The 23,521-nt window shown below is 37.4% G+C and overlaps 7 protein-coding genes and 1 long non-coding RNA gene across 9 annotated transcripts; 3 read left to right on the forward strand and 5 right to left on the reverse strand.

Annotated features, from left to right (window-relative positions):
- Positions 1-436: 436 nt before the first annotated feature.
- Positions 437-3,005, reverse strand: LOC135792752 (protein arginine N-methyltransferase 9-like). Its single transcript, XM_065303459.1, has 2 exons — positions 2,716-3,005; positions 437-2,631 (listed from the first exon to the last, which is right to left on the reverse strand). Exons 1-2 carry the CDS (start codon positions 3,003-3,005, stop codon positions 612-614), a joined length of 2,310 nt encoding a protein of 769 aa, XP_065159531.1. The 3' UTR covers positions 437-611.
- A 214-nt stretch (positions 3,006-3,219) lies between these two features.
- On the forward strand, positions 3,220-4,792 carry LOC135792754 (polyprenol reductase). The gene is made up of 5 exons (XM_065303461.1): positions 3,220-3,360; positions 3,420-3,781; positions 3,833-4,153; positions 4,204-4,367; positions 4,427-4,792. Exons 2-5 carry the CDS (start codon positions 3,427-3,429, stop codon positions 4,517-4,519), a joined length of 933 nt encoding a protein of 310 aa, XP_065159533.1. The 5' UTR covers positions 3,220-3,360; positions 3,420-3,426; the 3' UTR covers positions 4,520-4,792.
- On the reverse strand, positions 4,354-5,845 carry LOC135792755 (glycerol-3-phosphate phosphatase). The gene is made up of 5 exons (XM_065303462.1): positions 5,471-5,845; positions 5,276-5,410; positions 5,080-5,212; positions 4,797-5,013; positions 4,354-4,716 (listed from the first exon to the last, which is right to left on the reverse strand). The coding sequence occupies exons 1-5, from the start codon at positions 5,726-5,728 to the stop codon at positions 4,533-4,535; spliced, it is 927 nt and encodes a 308-aa protein (XP_065159534.1). The 5' UTR covers positions 5,729-5,845; the 3' UTR covers positions 4,354-4,532.
- A 17-nt stretch (positions 5,846-5,862) lies between these two features.
- LOC135792759 (uncharacterized) lies at positions 5,863-12,243 on the forward strand. Its single transcript, XR_010548455.1, has 2 exons — positions 5,863-6,023; positions 11,088-12,243. It is a non-coding gene; the product is annotated as an uncharacterized lncRNA (long non-coding RNA).
- LOC135792758 (coiled-coil domain-containing protein 134-like) lies at positions 5,994-7,396 on the forward strand. Its single transcript, XM_065303465.1, is given in 3 exon segments — positions 5,994-6,767; positions 6,829-7,341; positions 7,344-7,396. Coding segments are annotated over 3 exon segments (645 nt in total). The 5' UTR covers positions 5,994-6,673; the 3' UTR covers positions 7,382-7,396.
- Positions 8,683-11,331, reverse strand: Mob2 (MOB kinase activator 2). 2 transcript variants are annotated; one of them, XM_065303464.1, is made up of 5 exons: positions 11,189-11,331; positions 10,583-10,749; positions 10,429-10,525; positions 9,970-10,094; positions 8,683-9,763 (listed from the first exon to the last, which is right to left on the reverse strand). In XM_065303464.1, exons 1-5 carry the CDS (start codon positions 11,191-11,193, stop codon positions 9,378-9,380), a joined length of 780 nt encoding a protein of 259 aa, XP_065159536.1. In that variant the 5' UTR covers positions 11,194-11,331; the 3' UTR covers positions 8,683-9,377. The 2 variants fall into 2 exon arrangements, with proteins under 2 accessions (XP_065159536.1, XP_065159535.1); XM_065303463.1 differs by lacking the exon at positions 11,189-11,331 and adding an exon at positions 10,812-10,965.
- On the reverse strand, positions 12,017-16,775 carry LOC135792753 (guanine nucleotide exchange factor for Rab-3A-like). The gene is made up of 8 exons (XM_065303460.1): positions 16,476-16,775; positions 13,902-14,548; positions 13,202-13,400; positions 12,976-13,118; positions 12,665-12,885; positions 12,506-12,605; positions 12,380-12,446; positions 12,017-12,314 (listed from the first exon to the last, which is right to left on the reverse strand). Exons 2-8 carry the CDS (start codon positions 14,478-14,480, stop codon positions 12,235-12,237), a joined length of 1,389 nt encoding a protein of 462 aa, XP_065159532.1. The 5' UTR covers positions 14,481-14,548; positions 16,476-16,775; the 3' UTR covers positions 12,017-12,234.
- Positions 16,776-20,649: 3,874 nt separating this feature from the next.
- On the reverse strand, positions 20,650-22,703 carry mag (magro). Its single transcript, XM_065302940.1, has 6 exons — positions 22,219-22,703; positions 21,859-22,163; positions 21,546-21,792; positions 21,343-21,495; positions 21,055-21,285; positions 20,650-20,994 (listed from the first exon to the last, which is right to left on the reverse strand). The coding sequence occupies exons 1-6, from the start codon at positions 22,366-22,368 to the stop codon at positions 20,794-20,796; spliced, it is 1,287 nt and encodes a 428-aa protein (XP_065159012.1). The 5' UTR covers positions 22,369-22,703; the 3' UTR covers positions 20,650-20,793.
- Between the last annotated feature and the right edge of the window lie 818 nt (positions 22,704-23,521).

Raw genomic sequence — 23,521 nt, forward strand, 5'->3', positions numbered from 1 at the left:
AAAAATTTTAACGAAATGAGTTTGACCCTGTTCTTCGACGGAAAAAATTTTAACGGAATGAGTTCGGCCCTGTTGTTTGACGGAAAAATTTTTAAAAATGAGTTCGGCCCTGTTGTTCGACTAAAATTTTTTAACGAAATTAGTTCGACCCTGTTCTTGGGGCGAAAATTTTTAACGGAATGAGTTCGGCCCTGTTGTTCGACCGAAATTTTTTTAACGAAATTAGTTCGACCCTGTTGTTCGACGGAAAAATTTTTAACGGAGTAAGTTCGACCCTGTTATTCGACACAAAATAATTTAAATCAAAACTTGTATTGTTTATTGTTTATATTTTAAAAGAACATTTACCTAGGTGTTCGACTAGAATAACATAAAACACTAACTCAGGTGTGCCCTTCAGCAGAAAAAGGGTTCTGGGTTTAAAAATACACTCAAATTAGAGAAGATTTGTTGAGATTTATTAGTAACAAAAACACAATCTTGTATTTTACGTTTTTACAATTACTCACTGTCAATTCACTTAAAATTAAACATTATTTAAGGTATAAATAGTAACAAAAGTATTCCAAAAGAGTGATATGTCTTCCACACAGTACAATCAACATGCACACCTATCTCAGTGATATCTTAAGCAATCCACAGTCTTGTTTAATTTTAACATCAACAATACCATCTTTATAAATCCGCTCTTTATCAAAAGCATTTAAGACAAACGCTGCCATGTTATACGGACTATTCCGGGTACTAATGACCACCCCAGCAGCACACCATTCAAACCAATATAAAAATCCACTCAAAGTACCATCCTCTGTCGCCCTAACGTTAACAACGTGCTCATGGCACTTTTCATCGTATATAATTGAAGTTTTAACAATGTTTGACAAAACTTTCTTTTGGAAACGGCCACTCAATGAGCGCATCTCCAATACTGAGTATCTATTAATCGCTGATTCTATGTTAAACCCAAAGGAATTACCGTCCAAAGCCTGTGTACATTGCTCCAAGTAACTACTCTCAACCAACTCGAAGCAAAGGTGAAGTTGTTCAGGCAGGAATATTCCACCAGGACTGAGCAAACTTCGATAGGAATCAATGTTCATAAAGAACTTCTCGTTTAACAGACCGTTTTGAAACACTGGATCAAAGACAATGTAATTAAATTTGTGCCCTCGCTCCTCCAATTCCTCTAGCAAACGTAAATTATTCCACTCAACCTTCATTTTGTATCGGTCTTCAGCGATTCCATTCATTTGCAGGAGTTTCTTCGCATACTCGGCATTTTTATATGCTACTACAATGGAAGCCATGTCTTTAAAACGTGTTGAATCGTTCAGAAACATGGTGGAAAAGAGTGGTAGCGCTGATATTTCTAAGATATGTACTTCTCTCAACTCTGAACCAGGACACATGGCATTGAGTACATGTTTGTACGCAACGTGTAATTGTTTCCAATTCAATAAAGGTACAGCATCAAAAGAAACCTGCCAACAATGACATTCATTACGTAGATGACTGCATGGCAAATTCACATTAGGACTAAGCGCCGCACATTCATTTGTTTTATTAATTGCTGTGATATGTTGATTCTTCAGTGTAACGTTTAATTTATCAGCAATAGCTTCAACATGCACTGTTAGTTTATCTTGTTTCTTTACAGTAATTGAATGAGCAGGGAAAACAACGCCTTGCTCCCAACATAGACAAACATTCTCCCTTTCAAGAGGATTCGTTGTAATTTTGTACTTTTTCTGTTTATCTAATGATAATTCAAAACAAATGACAAATGCATGACACACACCATCCTCAACAGCTTCCAAAACAACATCATCAAACGCATCTTCTACGAAATAGATTTTACGTAACTGTTGCGCATCGTTAAAATTAATATTGCCCACTTCTTGGATCGTTGTCACTTGTTTATAATCAAACAAATTTATACTATAGGCATCGTATGGCTCAAGGTGTTTGTTTTTAATACATTTCGGTGCCTTAAAATAACAATCATCACTTGATTGTGGTTTATATCTAAACTTACTATCAACTTGGTCACTTTCAATGCCGAAAATGAACAATCTAGCTGAATAAGGTAAAACAATTGCATGCTCTGCCAACAATTCAGAGTGGGCATGAATCAATGTCGTTAAAACTCCCTCGCCAAAGAGGCAGCAATCGAAAATCTCAGTTATTAACACATTGAAAATGTTCTGTTTGGTGATTTCAGTGGACAACTTCGGAATTAACGTGATTTGTGCATCATTTGCACAAAACACCTTTTGTGCCACCTGAGACATAATCTCACACTCTTCAATGGCAACAATATTGATGGACTTCTGATGAATTTTGTTAAGCTGTGCATATTTGCCAGCAAATAGACTCAATAAACCACTGCCTGTGCCAATATCAACTACATTAATATTGTGGCTGCTGTTGTGATGTTTGTAGTCTCTAAGGATGGTTTGTATAGCTGTTTTATAAGCTTCGTTCCTCACTTGATCATTCAGCATTCTGAAATGCCATTGTGGGACCTTGCTGGCATACATGCTCTGAAGATTCTTCTCTGTTTTGAGATGATCTGGATGTGCATCGTGGGCTTTTTCAAAGTATTTGATTGCCATGGAAGCCTCATTGCACCTGTTTCATACAGCAGAACATTTTGGTTTATAAGAAATAAATTATTTTATACTCTTGTAAAGAATTAAAACTTATTTTTATTACCTGCAATAGTGTGCACCAAAATCATTCAGTAATTCCAAGTTGTAAGGAAAGTATCTCAATGCCTGAGTGTAGCAAAATCTAACGTTTTGAATTTCTTCGTTTCTCTCCAAACACCCGCACCATTTACGTGCTACTAACACAAAGAATTCCTCCAGTAATTCAGGATTATATTGGTCAAGTTCCAGTAACAGAATGAAATGAGCGAAGGCACGTCCATAATTCCCAGCTTCGCAGTATTCACCAATTTTCCCAATTGAATATTTAGCAGTTTCTTGTTCGTTTCCATTCATATCTAAGGACCATTTATAGTCTTAACTTGAAAACAATTTGTGTACTAAAAGGAAACCAAAACAATTTATCTCAGGTTAAGGTAAGGATTGGCAACTATGGACTATATACATATGTACTTTGATGTAGATTGTTAATTGAAGGATAAAAAATAACAAGAAAAATGATATTAATGAATATATAAATATTATTAGCAAATATGCTGCAGTGCACTGTTACATCTACTCTCCCTCCACATAGAGAGAAGTGAAAACTGTTTAAACAATTGGTGTCATCTCCTACAATCTCAACTTTCACATGAAAGCAACATAAGTTGTTTGCTAAAAAGAGTTCCTTAATAACCACTGCAATTTTAAGGTAGAAATATCCTTTTATTTATATTTAATCTTAAATATTTATAAATATACATGTTTCAGACTTAAAATGTTATCCCAAATACATCTGAATGAAATCAACTACATCAAATTAATATTTGGTGCAATGACAACTCATATAATAATCCTCAGTGTTCTGATAAACTTCTATGAGTCTTACATGCCCAACTCAATAAAGCAGACATTCAGGTTTGGAAAAGTGTCTTTCAAGGGAGTACGCAGCCAACTGATATCAATGTTGGAGGTGCCAAAGAGTTACTTCCAACATTTTTACATCTATGCAGCTTTATTAATGTTATGGATGTTTGGAGTATCAATTGCAGTCTATTTATTTCATGTCCAAGTACCAAGGAGTTTCACTGATTTTCTTGACAAAATTGGTGGCATTAATAGGATTGCAAGAGGTAATAATTAAATAAATAATAATATAAATAATCATGTGATGATGTTTTTAGTCTCAACATTACATGTCCTCTTAGCTGAGCTTTTATTAACACTGCAATGTGTGAAGAGATTTTATGATTCCAACTTTGTGTCAGTGTTTAGCAAATCCAAAATGAATATTTCACATTATGCAGCAGGATTTATTCATTACACAGGATGTGCTGTGGCAATTATTCTGGAAGCACCTGAATTTGCAGTAAATTTAAGTATTTCAAGAATTCACAATCTTCCTGGCTTGGGAGATTTATTTGCCACTGTTATTTTCCTTTTGGCATGTTATGGTCAACTACAAGTGACCATAATATTGGCTAATCTCAGAAAAAATATCAAAGGTAACTTCCAAACCCCTCATAAATTATTATAAACAATTTTTCAACTACAGGTAAAGTAATCTCTGAAAAACACTTGCTACCTCAAGGAGGACTCTTCAACTACTTATCCTCACCTCACATGAGTTGTGAAATACTCATGTACACATGTTTAACATACATCCTACGCGGAAATTCAACATGGTTGTTTGTTTATGCATGGGTTTTCACAAATCAGGTAATATATTATCATTTTTGATCAATAATTCACAAATATTCATTGATATATTTATACAGATAGAAGTCATCATGTTGAATCATTGGTGGTATCAAAACACCTTCCCGAATTTCCCGAAAAACAGAAAGGCACTGATACCATTCGTGTACTAGTGCTCTTTTAAGTTTAATTTATCACTTGTTGGATTAGAGGCAGCATATCACCCAACTTGGGCAGGTAGAAGTCAGGCACAAGTCCTTCTTGCTTCGTCTCGGTGAAGTTTTTCACGTCTTTTAGCTGATGTACGCCGGTGAGTACTAGTAGAGTTTGGAAACCACAGTTACTGCCCAGCATTATATCAGTGTTACATCTAAACACAGAAATTAATTGTTAAAATAATTGGTGCTATGTTAATGTGAAGAATAGTAAATGTTTTAAATGTTAAATCACCTATCTCCAATCATAAGAGTACGCGCAGGATTAATCTTGTAATTCTTGCTGATTGCATCAACAATAAAATGATGTGGTTTACCCATAACAGTAGGATCCCGCCCACTGCAAGTAGCCACAGCAGAGACAAAAGTTCCAGTGCCAGGGATAATCAGATTCTGAGACGCCGGAAAACTTTCGTCTGTATTAGTTGCTATAAAATGACATTCCGGATCCCCTAGAGCAGATAAAAACCCAAAAAATTGAGTACATCTCTTAAAACACTTAGTTTTTATAGAAATACCTAAGTAACTTGATGCTTTCATTAGTTTTACATAGGAAATGTGTGGATCAAAACCCACCACAACAGCTTTCACATTAGATTCAGGCTGATAATTCTCTACAAGTTTCCCTAATTCACTATTAAGTATATCTGGCTGTAAAATAAATAAAATTATTTCTTTATCTTTATATTATTTGTGTTATTTCTGAGCCCTTACACCAATTCCAAAGTTTTCTATTCCAACCTTGTCCAACTCTTGACTAATCCCTGTAGATCCAATCACATAAGCTTTTTGTACTCCTTTGGCTTTTAAATACTCTGCAGCAATGTATGAGGTAGAAACCATTTGATCCTGCAGAAAGAACTTGTGTTTTAATCCTACTTTAGTTTATTTTTACAATAAATTATTTACCAATTGACATTTAAAGCCTAGCAGTTTGCCCTTCTTCTCAAAGTCTTCTCTCAACTTGGTAGAGTTATTGGTAACATAGAAAATCTTCTTGCCTAAATCTTGCAGAGTGTTTATTACATCAGGAGAGCCCTCCAATGCTTTCATCTCGAGCCATAGGACTCCATCACAGTCAGTTAGCACAGTATCAAATGAGTCCAGGAATGTTTTAAATGCTTCTGCGGTTAGAGAGGATAATTCTGTTACTGATTTGTGATACATTTTAGATATAATTTGGTAAGTATGAGAGGCACGTAAAATTTAGAGTTGTGTTTCTAGCTCTAGTGAAAGTGTCTGTTTAAATTATCCATGACATTCGTTAACCTTCAGAAGTTAGTTTGACATGGAATGTCCAGATGGCAATACTGATATCGTTTTATTATTTTATTATTTTTCGTGATTTATAACTTGTTGTTTTTAAAATGGTTTCAGGCTATTTGCAAGTAAATTACGTTATTATTTGATGACGCCATCTTAAATTTCCGTCCTCATTATGTTTTTTGTACTTTATTTCCGTGTAAGTACGCATTATATACAATTTATTCAAATTTCATGCCTTAATGCTATCGGCAGTAATTGCGCGTTGATTGCATGTCGCCAAAAGTCGTTAGAGCACTTCATTCCAACGAAATCCGCGCATTCCGGAAATAATAACATGCACCCCTACGTGTAATTAATCATCATTAGTCAAATTTCATCGGTACACGTGCGACACGTAAAAATCATGTACGAACTTTTAAGTTTGTCGGAATACAAAGATATGACATTTTATTACAACCTGCGTCATTAGGCGGGCGAGGAATTTGTTAGGTAGTGTTTTACACGTGCCTGGTAATATTGTACACCTTGTTTCGCTCATATCGTGTTTATTTGTGTATGAGTAATAGTTTAATACACATTATTACGATGTCGTGTGGCAGCGTGTTGCTGTGACCGCAAAGTTGGAAATCGATAGCGCGCCACACGGGCCCATTTAAATAATAACCGCCCTAATTCGCAGCGAAGCCCGTGAAGAATGCACATAAAAATAATCATAAACTTTCCGGCACACGACGAGTGCGGTTCATTTTATAGTTATTCTTGAGCGAAAATAGAAGGTGAAGCAAGTGCATGTTGAGGTTAGGTGGACTTTAACCCGCGAGTTATTCAAAACAAAAGTTTTCAAACATGAAGAAACGCACATTGTTTTTGTATTTTGCGCTTTGTTTTGTGTATACACATGCGGAAAACACCAATGGGCCGAGTCCTGCTGAAGAATTATGTATGTATTATTAAAAATAACTTTAAACTTTTAAATTATTTACATTTTTATAAAATTTTAGATATAAAGCTCTTTAAAAGACGACGTGTTGAACATTTGGAAGCTGTAAAATCACTACAACGCATCACATGTTACGAAAAAAAGTACCAAATGGTCATCCTCATGGCTGAGAAAGTCTTCACGGTGATACAAAACAGCCGCGCACGCATAGAAGCTTCTGGCTTCGTGCCAGGCATCACCGAGTTTCCGCAGGACGAGCAGACGAAGGAAACGTTGTCAAGTATCCTGGAGAATACCGCATTGTTTGCGGAAGTTGTCATCCGCCTGCCGGACATATCCGCGTCAGTATTAAAAATAAACAATAACTGGGACATACTACTGCAGTGGAGCATAGCGTTTACAAATCAAGTGCGCTATTTATTAGACAAGGGAACAATCAGATTGTTATCGTTGGTGAGTCAGGAGTTGAATCATATTGAACGGGACCCGAATTATGTTAATCCATATCGAAAAGCCAAAGAGGAGAAACAACTGCAGCAAGAAGAACGACATAAAGAGGAAAAGAAGAAGAAAAAACACTTAAAAAGGGACCTAGGATACATCAAGACTTATAATTAAAAATCCACTACCTGCGTGCGACCCAAACTGATAAGGAGTAAATATAACAAAAGAGAGGAGCGGAGGTGACCTTGGAGAACTGCGACCAGACTGCTGGAGGACTCAGGCACGACTGAGCGCGATTTTTTTTTTTGATTAGAGGTGTGTAAAATCTGCTTAACAGACGGCTGGCCGGATCGAGTGACCAGCGTGTGGGGTTTAGGCCTCGCAGAAGGCGACGTACCCGACCCACTAAAAAACACACCTCGGAGAGTTTGCCCCGATGGGCTTGAACCCAAAGCCAGAAACCGAAATGCTCCTAAGGTATTGCTACCCAGGGGGAGCGTCTTAGAAGCGATTTCTCAGACAGTATGGAGTGACGGGTGCTGTGCGCAAGGGAGCGCACAGTGAGGGTAGAAGAGTACAGAAATACAGGTACGTGAGTGACTTACATGTTGCAGTGCTGCTTAATTTGGGAAAATTAAACAGCACGGACGGCGAACGATGTCGTATGATTTAGGCCGCTGCTCAGCTAGTTGTGCGATGGTGGGGTTCGGGTGATGCAGCAGGGTGTTGTGCAGATTCTCAGCCAGGGAAGCCGCGAATCTGAAAAGATCGGGCAGCCCGGTCTCGTAGAGAACCTGCGTGTTGCGAATGCACCAATGAAAGCCCAGGCTACGTCGGAGCAGGCGCATGAAGGTACCCTGCAGGCTGGCCATGCGGTGTGGTTCAGCTGAGCCCCAGATGGAAATGCCGTAGGTCATTACACTGCGAACAAAAGCAGTGAAAATCCGCAACTTAGTAACGCTGCTCAGCTGGGAACAGTTGAACATCGGAATAAGCTGCGCGAAGACGGCACGGGCTTTCTGCTTGGCGTACTTGATGTGCCGGACCCAGGACAGCCGTCGGTCCAGGAATACCCCGAGGTATTTGACGCATGGGCTCCATGGAATGTGCTTCTGGTTGACGATTAAGCGCGGCGTGCGGTAGCTGAGCCTGCGGGAAAAGAAAATTGCTTCGGACTTACTCTCGTTGATGCGGAGGCCCCACTGTGAGTACCAGTTCAGCAGGCTTGGAAGATGCCTCTGGATTGGCTGCGCACAGGTTTCCCGGCGTGGGCTAGAAGAAATGAGAGCGATGTCGTCGGCGTAGAGTGCGGTCTGGACTTTGGCTCTGGTCGGAATGTCCGCGCAGTACACGTTGAAAAGGACAGGCGATAGTTTCGAGCCCTGAGGGACACCGGCACTGATCGACTTTGAAGTAGAGAGTTCCTTCCCAACGCGTACCCTTCGCACATCATTATAGAATAACAAACTAATTCATTTCATAGAGTGATAATTTCTGCGTGTGTCTGCACTTTACAATATATATCTCTCCTATATATTCATATATCAATCGAGAAGAATTTACAAATTACAAGTCAACACTGTACAACAAGAAAAATAAGAGGCGCTTTCGTTTCGCTCAGCTCGTTTTCTCTACTTAGTTTCGCAACAATCACATATCAGACGTATATAGTTTTAGTTTCACCCAAGTACTCCTCTAGTAGAAATTGTTTAATATATAATCAGGTCTTGTTTCTAATTGAAAATAGGTTTCTCTATCACACACATTGCATATCATCTCAATTTTGTTAATTTCGGTTAGCGTCTTGTAACAATACTCAAAACAAACAAACAAAACGAAACAATGCAACAGTAAACAGCTCAATACGGACTAATATAGGAAAATTCAATTCAACGCTAAAACCGCCCTCCTAGGACACTATAGAAATCCAGTGTTTGTGTTCACTTGTAAGTACACTATTACTACACCTCAATTCCAACCTGTTTTTGATTTCTATTTACAAAGCAACTGCAACCTCAACAAAAGGTACAACAATAAATAAAAAATTGGTAGCGCTAAAAATTAAACAAGTCACTAATATGTCTTGGAAAATCACATGCCTCCCCCGTCCGCCCGCTAATTTGATAAAATGCTAAACATCCTCGCGTGGCCACCGAAGCAGTTGGTTTAAGCAGCATTTTTCCCGGTTGTATTGTCGCCCGTGTGTGCGAACGCCTCCACGCCAGCTTCTATTGACTCCCCGTCGATGCCTCCGCCACTTGCAGTCGCAGCAGTGCCTTCCTGGGCATTCACAACTTGTGCAGCGCTGCTGCTGTCCTCCGTGAGACGCAAGGCAATCTCTAAATCACGCAGTACTTCGGTTTCTTTTGTTTCAATCAACGCGAAGCGATTATGCAGCGCTGTGAGGTGGACGAACGTCAAATTTAGGTGGGCGTGCAGGCCGAGCAAGACAACTTCCTTGAAGTGCGCCGCATAGAGATGCGCCACCACGTGAAAAAGCAGCCGTAGGATTTTACGGACTATTGATTCAAAGGACGATGGAAATTCTTTAGCTGCAAGTAAATTTTTTATGTTTTACATGACAAAATTATTTAATTTTTCGCGATTTTCTTGTAAATTATTAAAGTTTTAGGCAAATTGTTTTAAGATTTAAATACTGGGTAAAATTTTACGTTAGAAAACACTTTAAACAATTCAATAACTCGAAAACTAAATAAGATATTCCGAGATAATCTAAATATAGAATTTATTTGCTTACCATATTTAGTAGGAAAAATGTTTTCATCACTTATCGTTTTCTGCGTAAACGTCATAACGTAATCTATGTATTGAGGCGCAGCGACGCGCGTCTTTTTGCCCTTCTCATCGAACCATAAATACGTCCTGCAAACAAACAAACAGATTAAATATTTGCGGGCGGAAATTAAAAATTGCGTTTTCCTCGCACAATCGGCGTGGGATGCACAATCAACAAACATTTAATCACTTTATGCGTCTCATATTGTGAATTTAAGCAAACCGCACGCCGTCTGTTTACGTAACGCGTAAAAACAAATAAAAAGCGATAATCAATCAGAAATTAATAAACCCCAAGGCCGCACGACGCGCACGTAGGTGTTTGGGCAACAACAATAGTGCAACATCGTAAAAATCACAATTTACGATTAGAAAAACACGCGTTTATTAACTATATAACCACATACTGGTAAAAACTTACCTCTGACCGGGACCAGTCATGTCTGGACATCCACTATTCGTACAAAATTCACTAACGGCGCCGTAGACTAAATTCACGTGATCAAATAGAGCCATAGCTGAAAAAATATGATAAAATTCATTATGGGAACTTGAATTAAATGATACAAACTTACTGTGTGATGCCAGCCATTCATTGTAATCTAATCCAGGTGGCAAATCGACCATCAGTCGCATATCCAGCTCGGGCAGCTTGTTCTCGAGCACGGCCGACTCCAGATATAATTTCGAGTCGCCAGCGTTTGCGTTGTCGGCGCCTTCTCGGTCCTTCCGTCTTGCCTTTCTACAAAACAAAACAAATAAGATTAGTCTAAAGTCCAAAAGTCATCGGAATAGAACAAAGACCTGCAAAAACACGAAATTGTTTCATCCAATTGTTGCTCAACAATAAAATGCTCATCCTCTCTGGGTTTCTGAGCCCTTGTAAACCACATACTCAGCACTTGCACTTGCACGAAATAAATACAAGTGAAATAAAGTTTAAGCTAAGGTAAAATGCGCAAATGTGAAGGACTAGTAGTGTTTTTATTGGATTTATTAAACTTTTCTATGGCATCCTCGTACGTTATGAAACATTGCGTCTTGGCACGAATTTTGTATAATTACCGCTCCTATTTATAGGTGGAAATTGATTGTGGTATGGTATAAAAGGGGTCCGAAGTTGTGCGTCGATTGGATGAAAACATGGCGTGAAAAGTGCGACATCACGCCGCGTGACTTACCCCATAAACCAGTCCACGGTGTCGCGGAGATACTCCGGTAGGCGCTCCAGCTTGACGGCCTGTGTGTTCCGCCTGGATACTTGTTGACAAACACAATGCCCTGCGGCGGTGCGGGCCTCCTAGAACAACGGGTGCTAGACTCGCGCACTGCACAGCTGATTCGCTTCAACTTTGATTCGGTGCTACTGCGTGAGACACCATCGGTATTGGATGGCGGTGCCTAGCAAGTCGGTCACGATCGCTCAGCGACGACGCTGCTGCTATCGATAGCGACATGCGAGCATGTTCGCCGAGGACGCGCGACCGTCGGTGATAAGGCGAGATTCACTGGCGCGACGGCGATTGATTATTCGGCGGACGGGCATAGAGGAAGCCCGCTGCCAGTCAGCAAACACTCACTGCAACTTATGTACACCACTTACACACGGAGTCGGGCTTCGAAAACAATCGAGCACGCCGTTCGAGCGACATCGACTGTCAATTACCACAAGCTTCAGGTTTCTGCCACCAGGGGGCGCAATGTATACCAAAACTTGAATATTACTCACTTTAAAAGCTTTTTTGCTTTCTACACACACAAACGACTAATAAGTAAATAAAACATAGCGACAATATTTAATTTAATTAGATTTAATATTAATTAGTCTTAATCTTTGGCACGGCAGTGCGTTTAAAAGCCATTGAAAGTCAGTTATTAAGTTTTTAAATTTCTGCCGCCAGAGGGCGCCGTCGGTATCAAAATCTAGAATATTTCACTTTCAAGAAGCCATTTTTCTTTTGTTTTGTGCACACACACCAGCAACATACAAGTGAGTCAAATAAAAATAATTATTTAATTTAATTAGGTTTAATAAACTTTAATCATTGAGCACGACGCTCAACAAACATTTTTGTCACAATTAAGAGATTTGCATGCAGCAGAGTAGTATTTATAGAAGGACGTCGTGCGTAATTCGATTGGCACAAATTTTTCTCATTTATAGTCGATTACAAAAAGCGCGCAATATAATATCTGTACACATTTATAAAATGTAGGTAATTTGCAATTACGAAGTCATTGTGAGGCCGAGCTTGGCGAAAACCATTTCCCTTCGGAGTCGCGCGATCTCCCAATAAATTTCATGAGCTAAAAACACGACAGAACATTAATAACGGTAAAACCTAACCTATAAATTAAAATTTATAGCTCACCTGAGCTTTTAACGAGTCCTCGTTCAATATACCTAAGATAATTTAAAAAATCACAGACTGCTATTATCTAAAAACACAAACAAGTGAGGTTATAAATATTTTAAGGTTATTTTTGGTTATGTTTACCCTATTTCGACAAATTTTCGATATCGAGTACCACACATCTGGCTCACCAATATTCATTCTATAGAAACACTGCCTTGGCACTTCCAGCAAAGCACATTTTCTATTAAAACAAAAATTAATTAAATTCAAATGTTAATTAACAATAATTCATATAATTACTTCGGAAACATTGTTTTGGTCTTATCCCCAATGGCTTCCACGCAAATGGTTCCAGCTTCCACAGCGACAATCACTTTCTCCGTCAACTCTCGGTTCGTAAACCGTAAACACGGATTTATTTCTTCTTCGTAGATACGTTTAATAAACGCGTCTTGCTTGTTGAGTACCGGATTGAGTAGTTCCTTCCACTTCATAAATTCATCCTGCACCACAGGATCCACCTTTAATAAAATTAATTAATTAACATTTTTGGGGTTTTTACGAGAAAAACACAAAAATAATATTTATTTTGGAGGTTATAATCCACTCACTTCCTGTCCCTCTTTACAAGCGACATCCTGGGCGGCTTCCAACGCCGCCAATATCGAATTATCCTTGGTGGGCGACTCTGGCGGCGAGTTTTCCCGTCCGTATTTCAAATTGAAGTGGGATGGGCACCTGCGGTGTTTTTTCCCTGCAAAGCAAACACTCCTTTGTTTATGCAATTACACGCAAAACTAACATAAAATCTATTTTATGTTAAAACATTCCACATACCTTCCTCAGTACCACGACTGCGCAAATCAATCTGTGGATGTAGATGAGGGTTAGGTTTACTGGGTGTTGAGGTTAAGACGAGCGTCTTTAACGCAGAAACCTCCGCAGTTAACACGTCGACTTTCATCTGACTTTCATGCAGCGCTTTCTCAGCAGCCGCTTGCTTCACATTAGCATCTCTGACCATATTATGTGCTTCCTGCAATTATTAAACATAAAAAATATTAAAAATAAAAAAAAGTAGGCAACTTGTGTGACATAATCAAACGCTCGAGTTTAAAGTTTACAATAGTTCCAACTTGCGCAATTTATCATCGTGTCGTGTAGTGAAAGTTTTTCGAAAAACTCGCTTGCCACACACACACACAAACAAGTTGTGCGATTGTTTCGACATTAGTTTCGGAATGTTTTCCATCGTGCGTGCCAGAAATCGTACCGATTCAACCTTGCGCGTGCTCTCCTCAACCTGCCGAGAGCATCGACCTGCGGGTTCTGTGTACTACGGCATACCTAAACTCTAAACGCGTTCCATCCTCTTGAGTGGGATCATTACATATAATGACACACATTTCTAAGTTCCCACTCTACACTCGGCAGACCGCAGCGAACCATGACCAGGTTTCATTATAAAAACAGGGCTTGCTTGGTATTTTCTACTTTGACCCTTCAAAGGTCACAAAAGGTCATTCATCAAACTCACCTGAAATAAACTCGCCGTGAGGTCCTCCAACTCGGTCTCCACCTCCTGTCGAATCCTGCTCAACCTTCCAACTTCTTCATCCTTTAACTTCAACTCCTGATGCGCTTGTTTCAATTCATTCTGTAGCCTTGTGAAAGCCGCCTCTTTGACTTCCGCCACACTCCGGGACCATTCCTCTAAAGGTTTCCCATTTCCATTATCTTCCTTGCTCAGGTCCTTGAAATCAATATCTTCACACTTATCCAAGCCTAGATCACTATACACGGAGCTATCTGAACTGTTGCGGTGCATCACGGTAAGATGTCCGACTTTATCAGTAATCGTAGCGATGTCAGAGAAGGAACCGAATGAGTTGCTGTAGAGTTTGCTGGTGACGTGCTCCTTGATGGAGCAGTCTGGTTCATCATGGTCGAGATTATTGTCCTCTTCATCAGTGGTGTAGGATTCATCGCCGGTGCCTGTGCCGGTGGAGCCAGCGCGTTTGTGCTGGAGGAGATTCGAGTAACCGGCGGTTGTCGGCGCCATTAATAAACCTTTGCTTATTGTTGACGTCGAGGCCGGGGGTTGAGATTCGTCCATTGTGCCGGGGTATTGGCAGTCACATCAAATCAACATCAGTCTTTTCAGAGTTTTCAAAGGGAAGGTTTCTAAACATCGAGAGGAAAAAAATTAGTTTTCTGTAAGCAGCTTGTGGGGTTTAGGAAAGTAGAGACGTGATCGATTTAATCCTGTTTAAGGGTATTAGGAATTATCCTTCCAGAAGGATAAAAGTAGGTTTATAAGAGTAAAAAACGTTTATTATGACGGAAAGTGGTAAAAAGCAGTTTTAGTATTTTTGCTTTTATATTTTTGGCAATATCTTCGAAAGTATTCAACGTAGAATATTGTTTCAAGTATGATATCCTTGATAATTTAATTACGCATATTTTGCCTTCAGATATTTCAAAAATGTAATAATATTTACCGAGTATAAGTGAAAAAACAAACAATTTTCAATTATAACTAATAGCGCGCTATTAATACCAATTTCCAACTCCCACGTATTGCGATAAATAAATGCCTGTCGTGGGCGTATTTCACTACAAATACGCACAAATTTCTGGCACGAGGAGATGCAGCACAGCTCGAATCGATTTAATCCCATTTAAGACTATTAGAGTGAATTTATGTGAGCGTGCGCTGCGCAAACCGCACTAAGCTCTTCAACATCGCACAGGATGAACGAAATGAAATAGATCAAGTCATTAAAGATGATGATACACAATCGAAATAAATGAATGCGCCTGTCTGGATTAGAATGGTTTAACAATTCCAACGCGTAGGCTAGGAAGATGTTTACTTAATTGAAATTGTAATGATGATAACCTTGGCGTTAACGTTTTTTTTTTACTCTCACATAAATCTTTGTGTGAATATGGATGTTATGTTATTTAATGTGGTATTGCCAATCAAGGAGCGGCACATAACAAACAGTTTTGAGTTTTGAGTAAAAGACTGATATTCGGATGACCTTTGTGTCTATTTATTTAATGTACATACACTCGAATCGCTTTTTTAAATATTTATTATGTCTATAACAGATAAGCGAGGGTACAGAAAGAAAGAAGTCAATTATACCGAAATAACTATAATTAGTAATCAATTTTTGGTGCTACACGCCGCTCCTAGTGCATAAAAACTTGTATTTTCGAAAGCAGACAAAACTTTCATTTCGGTTTTGAATAATCGCGAGAGAATCTAGCCAAAATTATATCTGCGAATGGATGTATGTTTGTTTGTAACAGTTTAATGCAAAACCACTTAACCAAATTTGGTAAATTTTGGTTTGGAGATATTTTGGACCTAGGAGAATAACATAGGATACTTTTTGTTGCTAAAATATAACTTACAGGGTGTGAAAAATAATTTTTGAAAATATATTTCATTATATTAATGTTTTTCACTAATTTTGCACTAATTACAACTTTTAAATACTGTTTCTAGTCAAACAAAATAAAATTTTAATATTTTTGCATGTGTTACAACACAAAACACACGAATTTTATCTGTTAACGGTATTTTTAATACCAGATATTAACATGATTGGAACCAAATTTAAATTTTTGCAGCGCTTGTTATTTTTACGTTTTGTAAAAACATAATAACAAAGTAGCGAGCATATAACAATAGGCCAGGGCTACTACAACTATCGCTTATCTCCGATAATAATTCGGATTACATACCGACATGTATCGGTGATTTTAAACGAGAATTTGAGCTCGATTGCGAATCACGTTCCTCGTATAAAAAGCCGAACCGAAATTATTTACGACTATGTATTTGCAAACGGGGTAATAATTTATGCACGACGTAAATAAATCTAGTATTGTTCCAGTCCAATTATTTAACAGAATTTTAATCGTCGATTGTTTCGCTCGCTTTGTCCGCGTTTCGCCTGCGCCAATTTTAAATTTACATGCGCAAATATACATCAAACATCAACACAGCACGGCAGGTACTGCCAGGATGTAAAAATAAAAGGATTATAATAGAAAACGCAAGAAATAAAAAACAAAACATAAAAATATCGCTTACCTAATACATTTTCTAGTATCGCAGCAGGATAAATTGAGTATCCTATAGATTTAGGGAGGTCACACACGCAAACACACACTAAATTGATAATTCTAAAGCACAAATTGATTGATTGCACAAATCTTCACCACACACACACAACAATCACACATATGTGTAGAAGACTTTAAACCCGTGAGATGATTTCACGCGCGTTCGATCCGCTCCGACTTGTATTATTTTTTGTTTGTGTTGCTACGACGCTGCTACAAGCGTCGACCCTGCTCCGACTAGAGCTTCAGCAGGAATGAGAATCGAGCCGAGCGGTGAGCCCGCACTCCGCAGCGTAACTGCGCACACGATTCACTATCTCACTCTGGTATGACATTCCTGCTGACACATCGTTAGAACGAACCAGTATTATACCATTACATGCAAGCAAACACAAGATGGAGATAGTTGTGAATGTCAGCAACATGTGTAAGATAGAGATAATATTGGGCTTTCCTGCAGCTGCGCAGCTTCGCGTTGCCATAGTAATATTGTACGGAGTGACCGTATTTCGCGAGCTTCTAGAAGTAAGAATCCGTACAATGATTAATTGAAACGAAGAAACCAAGAAACAAATTGTAATGTGAATGTGTAACAAAGTGTATCGACAAGTGAAGAGAAATAAGAAAAGAAAGTACTTTTACTTTTGTTTTTTTATATTTTGACTAAAAAATTATTCTAGATAAATATGAGTGATTGGGTTGTTGATTTATGCGAAACGGGGAATTGCCGGAATAGGAAGGTGACTTATTCATTAACATTTCGCATGGTCTGCACTTTACGACGATTGCTCACCACGAGTAAAGTGCGGAACTTGCAAAATGCAGCAATCGCAATAAATACTGTAATGAAACGTGTTGCTGGCCGCGTGGAAAAATATTTGTTAATTTGTGTGTGAAAATATGCACTTTATGTAATAACTGGCGTGTGGTTTTGGATTTTTCTCGGCAATTAACGCTAATATTTTAATACATTAACGACTTCGGCGAATTTTCGTGTGGCGCAATTAATACATCCGCGATAACCGGATTGGCAGTGCATTCATAATCGACAAACACGGTTTGTTTGATTTTTAATTTGGATTTTTGCTATTCGTGAGACCTTGATGCGTCCAATGTACATAATATAATCAACATTAGATTTATTATTACGTAATATAAATGAATGAAAACAAAACATCTTTTGTTCTTGTTGTTTGTAACAAGTTGAAATTTATTTCGCTGATTTTTTACTTCTCACAGCATTCAATTATTAGCCACACAACAGATTCAGCGCTCTAAGTAATCGCGAGTCTATTGTGAATGGTTAACACGTGCACGCGTGCGCACATTCCTGCGATTTGTTTGGGTGCGCGACGTGCGAACGCGCAAACGTGACTGCATTTCGTAAACCGAGAGAAAAGCGCATGTAATAAAATTTAAATTTATCTGGTTTCATACTTTACGAACGAACGCAAACATCAATTTTTATAGTTATGCTGTTTTTTATTTTATTTTGTATGAATGAGTCAGACTCATATTGTGTTTACGATGAATGACGAGATAAATCAGGGATAAGGGTCCCCAGTGTGCCGCCCCTTGCATAATGCCCTTATTCATATTACTCATTTCATCTAACTAGCTCGGTTGTCCCCTAGGATCAAATTCGTTATGCATTTATTCATGCATTGAACTGAACTCAATTTCGATTTGTACTCGTCTCAATTTTCTGATTCATTTATACATGACTCACATTTTTAATTACAATTTTTAACGTTTAATGAGTAACGCACGTTTTTTATTTGTTTGTTTGTTTTTTCTTTGCCTTTTGTTAATTATTGTTGACATATTATTGACAATTGTGTTTGTTGTGGTTGGACATGCGTGGACACTTTCTTTTGATTTCTAAACGTAATGAATTAATTCGATTGCGAGCATCTGATGCGCGGCGAAACAAAGAGAAATTCGTGTAATCGTTTGATGTACTTGATACTTATACTTTCAAACATTCTATTTGCATCCGAATGGTTTAATCAATAGACACAACACGTTGCTCATGCATACAAAGCGTAAATTTTACGTCAAATTTGAATAAAATGTACATTTTCATTTATGCAATTGACCCAGAAAACACAAAAACTAATTTTGTGTATAACTTTGAGGTTAGACATGTTGAATCTCTAACATAACCTGAAATTTCCATTAAAAAAAAAAACGTTTATTTTTCCATTTATACACATGAAAACACCAACAATATCGATTCGCATGAAATTATTATTTACGTATTAACGTTTCGCATTTCCATGAATTTCCCTCCTTCCTTTCTAATTACGCTGGGCGTTGCTCCCCAGATGGAAATACAATAGTCATAATGTCACGTGGAAAATTGATGCGTTTACACAAAACCGAGTTTTCCATTGTTCAACAAGTAAACTTTACTCTCCGCATGATTACAGTCTAAATTTGTTCCTGCTGTTAATGACCCTATCCCTTATCCACTTGCACTGCTCGTGGTAATGGATTTTAATGGCGTTGTTATGTTTTTAGTCACTTTACTCACTCTAAAATCCGGACAATAAATGACCTAATTGAACTACTATCACACATCACACAATGCCACCGATAACATTGGAATGAAATGCGTTTTAGACATTTTTAACAATCAAATAAAAATCTCTCACCTTAAAACTTTCCATCGCATAAGCAAGCAGGTGTAATGCGTGAACAATTTACGTTGTCATATGGTTCACACGATCGTTTAAAAAGAAATTTCCTAAGCGTTTTTGAAAATTTAAATGCAATTGGAAAGTGAAAGAGTATGCCGAAGTTGAATTTCACTAAAATCTAATCTGTTGTGATTAAATTTTACAATTATTGCGGTTATGAATGGTTTATATTCGTATTTATATGCACGGAACGGTAATAACAGCGCAGACAATAAGTAATAAGCTAATTGCTAATTAAAGACACACTACTTTCTTTTACCGTAGTATAAATTGTACTATTTTACCGAGCGGTAAAGTGTGTAAAGTGCTGTTTTCTCCGTTCTTCACCTGCTTTTCTTTTTAAAGACGCGTCTTTCATGCATAATGCACGCCGCACGCGATATTTTATTATTATACTTTGTTAATTGCCAATTAAAATGACTGAAAAGTTCAATAGCCTCAGAGAATTTCAAAAATTTATTTCTTTTACTGGGAAAATAACATTTTACATATTAAAGGTGGAAAACTGTCATTGGGCAAAATATTTTTACGATGGTTAATATTTTATCTTATAGAGAATTTTCCGTAGATTAAGAATTTTCAATCCGTTCCTTTGTATCTCTTTTAGTTTTCGAGATATTTGCAATAAAAGAAAATTCGTAAAGAAAAATCTAAAATCATTCTTTTTAGCACTTTTAAACACGATTTCCGATCTTTTACCCCACGTAATTTATACATTTTATTATCTTTTCTGATAAAGAATTTTCTGAAGTTTAATAATCTTTAATCTCTACCTCCCTATCTTTTTTACCTCCCAAAATAATCGCTATAAAAGTACACCTTGTATATTATTACACATTAAGGGTGGAAAACTCTCAATGGGCAAAATATTTTTACGATGGTTAATATTTTATTATATAGAGAATTTTCCGTAGATTAAGAATTTGAAATCCGTTCTTCTCTATCTATTTTGATTCCCGAGATATTCTATCGTGAATGAAAAAACTGAGAAAAAAACGAAAATCGATCTTTTTCACATGTTTAAACACGATTTCTAATCTTTTCCTCCGCGTAAATAAGATATTTTATAATCTTGTCTTATAAAGAATTTTCTGAAGTCTCATAATCTTCAACTCCTTCCTCTCTATGACTTTTAGCTCCCAAGATAATCGCTATAAAAGTACACCTTGTATATTATTACACATTAAGACTGGAAAAGCTTCAATGTTTACCATTCTAGGTGTTCAATGTACTATAAAATAGTGAAATCAGTGTTAATCACTAAATTATTAACAACATTTGCTGTCGGTACCAGTTGGTGCTACCTCTCCTTGAACTTCCATGTGTGACAGTTAAAAAATGGCCGCGAATGACGTCGCAGACGTGAATATTGAAATGTGCGCATGAATATGTAAACAAATGTAAATATTCAACACACAGCCAAAGATAAACAGTAATGAGTGTTGTTGATGTTTGTTTGTCATCCGACGTACAAGTTCCGTTGTATTTTCCGATACCCATCACATAATTAACATTAAAATGAACATTACAGTAATTATCAATTAATTCACCCAATAAAAAACGTGCAACACAATGATAAACACATTAATTATTGGGTAGGTCCCGAAAAAACCCTTGACCACTACTTGAATTCACCGCATATTGTTTTAAAGTTGCTGTGAGGTTGTTATAAACCAATTTGACGACATCTTTAGCAAACAGGAAGTCCACATGGTTGAAACTGGGAAGTGGTACTTCATAAATTCCAATACGTTGAGTTAAACGTGTATAGAGACGTTTAACATCCTAAAAAACACGAAATTTAATAATTTTTTGAATTTTTTGTTTAAATTTAATTTTGCTTACTAAAGGACTGGCTAGCATGTCACTATCTGCGTACATCAAGTACACAGGAACTTGTATATCCTGTAGATTATACTCTGGTGGTGTTGGTTGTCCATACTGAATAATATTTCCATCTGTTCCGTAGTCATACTGCCTGAAATCGCCTTTCGACGAAATTTCTTGTAAATAATGCAGGACTGTTTTGGTGGAGGTGCCGGAAGGCATATGCGCTAAAACCACCTCTAAAGTTTTCTAAAAATAATAATTTTTACATAATTTTATAAATTAATTAAAATATTAATTATTAACCTCATCCACTTGATCTTTATTAAATCCTGCGATGAGAAATAGAAGATTTTCGCATATTTTCCGTGTAAATTTACTTAAACAATCAAAAGCCATGAGTTTCATCACTTTACTGCTTGGTAAAAATTCGTTTATGCCTAAGTGCTTCGCTATAAACTAAAAATTCAATTGTTTGTTATTGTTTACTGTAAATTTTAATTACTTACATCTATGTCGTTCACCCAAGGTGCTAAATATTTAATTGGTGATGTTAAATGTGTCATAAAGGCAACTGGTGCCAATGCAACCATAGCTTTAACTTTTGCGGCGATTTGTGGCTTCAGAGAAGCGAAAGCAAAGAACATTGTTGTTCCCATTGAATGTCCCACGTATAAAATATCACCAGGGCTGTTTGTTGTGTCGGAAATATAGGTAACTACAGCTGGTATGTCAAAAATCGCCATTTCATGCCAGCTAGAAAGAAAAAATACGTTTTTAATGTTTTTCTTTGTGATTTTTTGAGTTTTTTGATAATTTTACCTAAAATTCCAAAATTTTGTATCTTCTGGTAGAAGAGTAACATGTGCCCGGGAATATTCGTTCCCCCTGGCGTTCCCCAACCAAACATCATACCCTAAATCCGAAAGGATAAACGCTAGTGATTTATTTCCTTCATCCAGGAAGCAAGTACTGGTTGCTAGGAGGCCATGTTGTAAAAGTACCGGTTGTTTGCCAACCGTGCCATTTTTAGACTTTGGGATGCGATGTACTGTCAAAAGGTACCCATCTTCTGTTTCTATCACATGGGATTCAGATGTGTATCCATACCGTCTGATAATTTGACCCTTTTTAATTTTAAAACTTTAAAAATTATTTTTTTCTTTTGAGGAATATATTTACCGGATTTAGATAACTATCTGGATTAACACTGTCCATACTTAATAATCCCGATTCTGTGCTTGTTTCTTTGGTATATTCTGGATAAACTGATGTTTCTTCACAGTTTGTGACTAATATTAGCGGTAACAATGCAAATATAACGTGATGCATCTTGTTTGAGTGCTGGACATCAATTAAACTTGTCCGCAGTCGTTGGTCATGTTTATAGCGGATTTCTGCAGGCCCACAGTTATGATAAGCGTTGAATTAGTCACTATTATTTATCAATTGCGACTCACTGCTGCCGGCTGACCTTTTACTAAAGTTTTGATTCCGTTGATGGATGATTCGAGCAATATTTTGCAACTATACTTTTTTTAGAGAACTTGTTTTTAAAATAAACAGCGCGTAATTAGCTATAATGAGTCATTTGTTATTTATTTTAAGTGCACATTGGAATACTTGGTAAATAGATATTAAAAACGTACGAGCTGAATCACTGAAAGGTTAGATATACCAATTTTAGTGTTGTAGGGTGTTAAGGGTGGATTTTCTTATCCAGGTAGATTTTTTTCTTTATTGTTTGCATTACAATGCGCTTTTTATTTTGAACTATGTTTAAACGTGCGCCATCTGCTGGTGTAGTAAGGTATTATAATACGGTACTCTTTGCATTTAAGAATTTCATTATTCACACATGCAGCGCCATCTTACAGAATAATTATAAACTACGACAAGCAATACAAAAACTATAATTTCTTATTAAAATTTAATGCATTTTAATTTATTTTATATACATTACAGATGCAGTTAAAATTCAATTTTACTACCCTTATTGTGGAGTGGTTAAGGACTAGTTAATTTACTCCCACCACTTTTTACTGGTCGAGGGTAAGTATACCAAGCCCTCACGCAATGCATTCCGCGCTTAGTCGTGCTACGGTAGCCTAGCAATGTAGTCGTACTTCTTTAAGGACTTGGAGGAGGCAGGCGTCGTTTACAGATTTGACCAAAAAATAGTTAAAATCACAACTGTGTCTCTGGTATTTAAAGATGTGTCTGGTTAATACAATTATTTGTATTTCTTGTAGTTATAATAATCATTACCGTGGTAAAATGATGGTAAAATGAATGCTATCGTTTGTTTTGGTGAAAATCGCAATCATTGTTTTGTTTAGAAGCGCATCGGTGCGTGAAGCGCGCACTAGGAGCGCACGCAAGGCGCGAAAGTATCAGGAGTACAGAAATAACGCGGAGGTAAAACTACATTCCGATGAGACGGCGAATGGCGCGAGCTTCAAGCTCAGGAGGGGATACGTCATTA

Source organism: Atheta coriaria, unplaced genomic scaffold (genome assembly GCF_025399875.1).
Source record: "Atheta coriaria isolate IRGN ID8LTWV9N9 unplaced genomic scaffold, Caltech_Dcor_3.1 hic_scaffold_5_pilon, whole genome shotgun sequence".
NCBI classification, from domain to species: domain Eukaryota; kingdom Metazoa; phylum Arthropoda; class Insecta; order Coleoptera; family Staphylinidae; genus Dalotia; species Dalotia coriaria.

What these genes read in the sequence shown, in the direction of transcription:
- LOC135792752 (XM_065303459.1), bottom strand. Translation starts at nt 3,005, where the DNA reads ATGAATGGAAACGAACAAGAAACTGCTAAATATTCAATTGGGAAAATT. An exon ending in TTTGGTGCACACTATTGCAG is followed by an intron (nt 2,632 to 2,715) that starts GTAATAAAAATA and finishes TGTATGAAACAG; the next exon opens with GTGCAATGAGGCTTCCATGG.
- LOC135792754 (XM_065303461.1), top strand. Translation starts at nt 3,427, where the DNA reads ATGTTATCCCAAATACATCTGAATGAAATCAACTACATCAAATTAATA. An exon ending in CATTAATAGGATTGCAAGAG is followed by an intron (nt 3,782 to 3,832) that starts GTAATAATTAAA and finishes TGATGTTTTTAG; the next exon opens with TCTCAACATTACATGTCCTC. An exon ending in TCTCAGAAAAAATATCAAAG is followed by an intron (nt 4,154 to 4,203) that starts GTAACTTCCAAA and finishes TTTCAACTACAG; the next exon opens with GTAAAGTAATCTCTGAAAAA.
- LOC135792755 (XM_065303462.1), bottom strand. Translation starts at nt 5,728, where the DNA reads ATGTATCACAAATCAGTAACAGAATTATCCTCTCTAACCGCAGAAGCA. An exon ending in TAGGCTTTAAATGTCAATTG is followed by an intron (nt 5,411 to 5,470) that starts GTAAATAATTTA and finishes TTCTTTCTGCAG; the next exon opens with GATCAAATGGTTTCTACCTC. An exon ending in GAAAGCATCAAGTTACTTAG is followed by an intron (nt 5,014 to 5,079) that starts GTATTTCTATAA and finishes TATCTGCTCTAG; the next exon opens with GGGATCCGGAATGTCATTTT.
- Mob2 (XM_065303463.1), bottom strand. Translation starts at nt 10,900, where the DNA reads ATGTGGTTTACAAGGGCTCAGAAACCCAGAGAGGATGAGCATTTTATT. An exon ending in ATGACTGGTCCCGGTCAGAG is followed by an intron (nt 10,095 to 10,428) that starts GTAAGTTTTTAC and finishes GTTTGTTTGCAG; the next exon opens with GACGTATTTATGGTTCGATG. An exon ending in CATTTTTCCTACTAAATATG is followed by an intron (nt 9,764 to 9,969) that starts GTAAGCAAATAA and finishes ATTTACTTGCAG; the next exon opens with CTAAAGAATTTCCATCGTCC.
- LOC135792753 (XM_065303460.1), bottom strand. Translation starts at nt 14,480, where the DNA reads ATGGACGAATCTCAACCCCCGGCCTCGACGTCAACAATAAGCAAAGGT. An exon ending in CAGTCGTGGTACTGAGGAAG is followed by an intron (nt 13,119 to 13,201) that starts GTATGTGGAATG and finishes TTTGCTTTGCAG; the next exon opens with GGAAAAAACACCGCAGGTGC. An exon ending in CTTGTAAAGAGGGACAGGAA is followed by an intron (nt 12,886 to 12,975) that starts GTGAGTGGATTA and finishes ATTTTATTAAAG; the next exon opens with GTGGATCCTGTGGTGCAGGA.
- mag (XM_065302940.1), bottom strand. Translation starts at nt 22,368, where the DNA reads ATGCATCACGTTATATTTGCATTGTTACCGCTAATATTAGTCACAAAC. An exon ending in CAGATAGTTATCTAAATCCG is followed by an intron (nt 22,164 to 22,218) that starts GTAAATATATTC and finishes AAAATTAAAAAG; the next exon opens with GGTCAAATTATCAGACGGTA. An exon ending in ATAAAGATCAAGTGGATGAG is followed by an intron (nt 21,286 to 21,342) that starts GTTAATAATTAA and finishes TATTATTTTTAG; the next exon opens with AAAACTTTAGAGGTGGTTTT.